The following is a 4,316-nucleotide window of genomic DNA, read 5'->3' as shown; positions in this document are numbered from 1 at the left end:
AATAGCCAGTTGGTCCAATAGCCATTTAGTCCATATATCATTTGATCATTTGGTTTACTTGGACCAAGTGTTTATTGTGCAAGATGAATGAAATTGAAATGAAAATATTAGACCAACTGGTTATGCGACGAAATGGTCATAGACGAAATGGTGATTAGACAAAGTGATGATTGGACCAAATGGTTTTTAGACGAAATGTTGATGGACGAAATGGCATTAGACTAAATGAATGTAGACCATGTGGTGAGTACCGATTCATCCTACTCGTATTATGCGATTTCTCAGAACGATCTGTATGTTTTGATCTTTACAATCATTCGTCATGTTTCATTTTATGTGTCTTAGCTAAATCAGTCATATGAGGATCATTCACGCCGACACGAGAAAGTGGAAACCTGTCCTTCTTATGGGAGCAGAGAGCCACGAAGGAGTAAAGGTATGGGTTTACAGTGGAGTTTATGGGTAAGATAAAGACCACTGCCCATGCGTACAGGGACACCGGTAGGTCGATCACTCCTGTCTGAGACAAGATTCCCATGATGATGACTGGCATCCAACAACATAAATCCGTACCGACGATCAGCGCCATCTTGGCAGTCATGCGCATCTCTCGCTTCATCCTCTCTGATCCAGTGATCTTTGCAGACCTTCGTACTTGGAGAAAGATCACTAAGTAGCAGAAGAAGATCAGGATTAGAAGAATGAAATTAACACCCAAGAAAAGGGCGATGGAGTACAACCAGTAGGGACGTTGTTTAGATTCTCCATCGACGAAGAACTCGTATACTTCTCTTTCGGAATGAAACGTGATGTAACCATTACGTTCTGTATAGGTATTAAACGGGAGGCCAATACAAACGTCGGAAAGGCCGTAAATCGAAGAACCCGTCAAACCGGTCAAGGTGGGTGCGAAACTGAGACTGAAAGTCACCATCCATACTACAGCAACGCAGATCTGCGCCGACTTAGGACGGAACCGCACTGTTCCGAAAGGAAAGGTGATGCAGATGAAACGATCGAGGGTGATCAGAGCAAGCAGGAACACCGTACTCTCGCTGGACAAAAGCGCCACGAACCCTGCCCACCGACAAAGAGATGATTCCTTCCAGAGAGGTGCCGAGAGATAGTATCGGTCGCCGTAATAAATATCGGCCGATGCTATGGTCACCATGTACACACCCATGAGAAAATCCGCAAAGGCTAGGTTCGTGATGAACAGTCTCTGAACACTGTTTCCATGGTACCTGTCCTCTCTAGAACGAATGAAAATAACTAAGAGGTTACCGACGAGGGCGCCAAACCCAATAAACCACACTGCTACGCTGAGGACATCGTTATTCGTCAAACGGGAACAGGAGTCCAGAGGCGTTGGGTTGATGACAGAACAGGTGATGTTTGTAAACAAGCAGCACAAACGGTAATCATCGGTAGATCTGTAGTAATTATATCAATTTACAGAATTTAATTATGTATTGAATTGAATATGATACCGAATAGTTGACTTGTGTAATGTAAAGTAATCAAGTGGGGATTTTTTTTAAACAAGCTAACACCTAGTTACCAATAATGCATATAGCATTTCCATTTATTTGAAATTGTTTAAGAAAGACTATCGACTACTTAAAATCACTGCAGTGACCGAGTGGTCTAAGGCGCCGGACTAAACACATGTAAGATAATGAATATTCAATTGAATTTTGTACTTACAGTTGTTTTAACGACAGGAGTCCGTCAAATGACCTTGGTTGAATCCGCTTTAGCTTTGCTCTTACTAGGTGACTATACAAAATGATAAGTAAAACATAGCAGTTATTCGTATCTTAATGCAAGCACTAAAGGCTTTATCAATTATGAATGCCTACATTGGGTTATGAAATATGTTTATATTTATTTTTTGCACTGGGGCCTATTTAGTAAACGACTTGCAACTGTTGTAGCTCTGCTATGATGGCAACTACCATGGTAACAAGGCTAAGTAGCCAATCACAATCAAAGTTTTCATGGTAGTTGAAATAATGACAAAGTTGTCATGTTTTAAACTCTCAATGAAACGGGGCCCAGGTCTTTTAGCACCAGCAAAAGGAACAAAAGAAACACTTAAGTGAATTACTGAACCGAAATTTTCCTGAGTCAAGAATGCGGTTTTCATCCTATATTATATGTTAATAAATCACATATTACTAATCTTTATTCGGAAGTAAAAGGGTGAATAGTGTGATACAATATACACTCATATATTGTGAAAGAGTTGTCCAAGCTGTTGTACATGTTTAATTTAACATACACACTCACGCACACACACACACGCACCCACACACACACACACGCACACCCATAGATTTACATACATTTACATCTGATTATTGTCTATTAACAGAGAATCAGCGATAGTTTAAGAAATACTGCAAATTCTGTACTTACAGTTGACGTAGTTTTGTCATGTTAATAAATGCCCCGGATTCTATTGTTTCCATTGGATTGAAACTGAGGTTTCTGCAGTTGAATTATAATCGGATAAAAAATGAGAAGGAAATTGAAAAAAAGTATAACACAGCTATTTTGGTTTCTACAACAAATGATAGATACATGAATATAATTAAAAGGCAATGTATGGTAATTTAGTGGTTTAATTGACCATTAAACAGAACAACACAGATGTATGTATGACACACAGAATGACTTAACATCAAGTCAATAAGTAAAAAGATATACAATATCCTCGTGTTAATGAGGATTTAATTAAATGTTAAAGGCTTCACCGATGCTTCCTCAAATGAAATAAGTCATGCATCAAACAAGGACACGCACTCACTGCCACCCTTACATACAAAAACCCCCACACACCCACACAGATAATTTTTTTTTTCATTTTCTTCTACGTTAAAAAATAACACAAAGTTTCACTGCAATAATAAATTATTAAAGTAAAACAATTTTTTAAAAGACTTTGCCGTATTACGTGAACAAACAGGGTGTAACTAATGTCATACTTACAGTTCATCCACGGTATTAAGGTTTGCAAACGTGCTGGAGTTTATTCGGGTGATATTATTCTCCAGAAGTAGTCTTGTAAAGGCAATAATTGAACCAAATGAGATTAAACAAATATGGTATTATTAAAACGACATCTTGTCATTCCCAATTTTATTGATTGATTGATTGCATTTATTCTTTTTCATTCCAAAATTCAACAAAAGTTACAATGTAAAGCAAAACACAAAAATATAATATACAGAAATGAAAAAAGGAATCCACTGGAAAGCAAAGCTTGTTATAAGGGGTCCCTGCAATAAATAGTTAATTAAACTATATCTTTGATCAATGAAACTATAAAATGATATTAATAATTTTAATATTAAGAATGAAGCAAAAACAAAGTCAACGTTTATGTATATACGTATATGAATATATATAATTTTATCTCTCCCCCTCTCTCTCTATATATATAATTATATATAATTTTCTAAATTAAAGGCAATCAAAACAAAAATTACATATAAATGACAACGAAAATATATAAAACGCAAAGAGGAAGAAATAAATTAACTTTTGAAATGGGCAAGCAGATTATGCAATTTTTTAATCTCAGAAAGGAAATTGAAAACTAATAAATGATAATCCCTTCCATTTGCCAACCCCCCCCCCCCCCTCCACAAAAAAAGGAACTTACACTTTCGTCAATGAAGGAGTTCGTCGGAAAGCATGACGATCGATTTGTGAGATGAAATTCCCTCTAACGTCTCTAAACGAAATAATAGATATCAACAATGTTTAACATGGTTTAGTGCACACGACACTTCATATTCAGTATGGGCAGCGCCGGAGTATTTGTGAGGGGGTCGGGGGCTACCAATTCAAGACCAAAAATGACGTCATTTTATCATTATTCAATATTATTCAACAAAGTTAATAGAGAGTTACACGATAGAGGTCTCTATTTTCCCCCTCAAAACTGATTCAATGTGCCACTATTCAATGGGCGATTTGTTGAGACATCTTACTGACAACTATTTTCCCTCCCAGAAATAAGTGACCCTCGGAAAATATAATGTGTTTAATTATACTTGTACTCAATTGAATTCACTACATTATTTGAATCATGCATCCAAAGAAGCTTCCGGTCTAATATTATGATCTTGATCTTAAAGATAATTTCATTCCGTCTCAATCTGTTTTTGAACTTTTAACTATACCCCTGGTCTCATTTTCTTTCTGCTTGTATAAAATGTTTTGACATTTCGACGAATCCTTACACAGTTTCTAAGTCTGGCAGATCTTCAAATGTACTTGCATTCAGTTCCGATAGGCAATTCGAG

General features: G+C 36.7%; 1 protein-coding gene across 1 annotated transcript; it reads right to left on the bottom strand.

The window, feature by feature from the left end:
- Window positions 1–216: 216 nt before the first annotated feature.
- Window positions 217–4,316, bottom strand: LOC121424531 (G-protein coupled receptor GRL101-like). Its single transcript, XM_041620247.1, has 6 exons — window positions 4,254–4,316; window positions 3,671–3,742; window positions 2,995–3,066; window positions 2,422–2,493; window positions 1,708–1,779; window positions 217–1,433 (listed from the first exon to the last, which is right to left on the bottom strand). Exons 4-6 carry the CDS (start codon window positions 2,472–2,474, stop codon window positions 314–316), a joined length of 1,245 nt encoding a protein of 414 aa, XP_041476181.1. The 5' UTR covers window positions 2,475–2,493; window positions 2,995–3,066; window positions 3,671–3,742; window positions 4,254–4,316; the 3' UTR covers window positions 217–313.

This window comes from Lytechinus variegatus, chromosome 11 (assembly GCF_018143015.1).
Source record: "Lytechinus variegatus isolate NC3 chromosome 11, Lvar_3.0, whole genome shotgun sequence".
Classification (NCBI taxonomy): Eukaryota; Metazoa; Echinodermata; class Echinoidea; order Temnopleuroida; family Toxopneustidae; genus Lytechinus; species Lytechinus variegatus.
The sequence above is the reverse complement of the archived record's forward strand: the minus strand, read 5'-3'. Positions and strand labels throughout refer to the sequence as shown.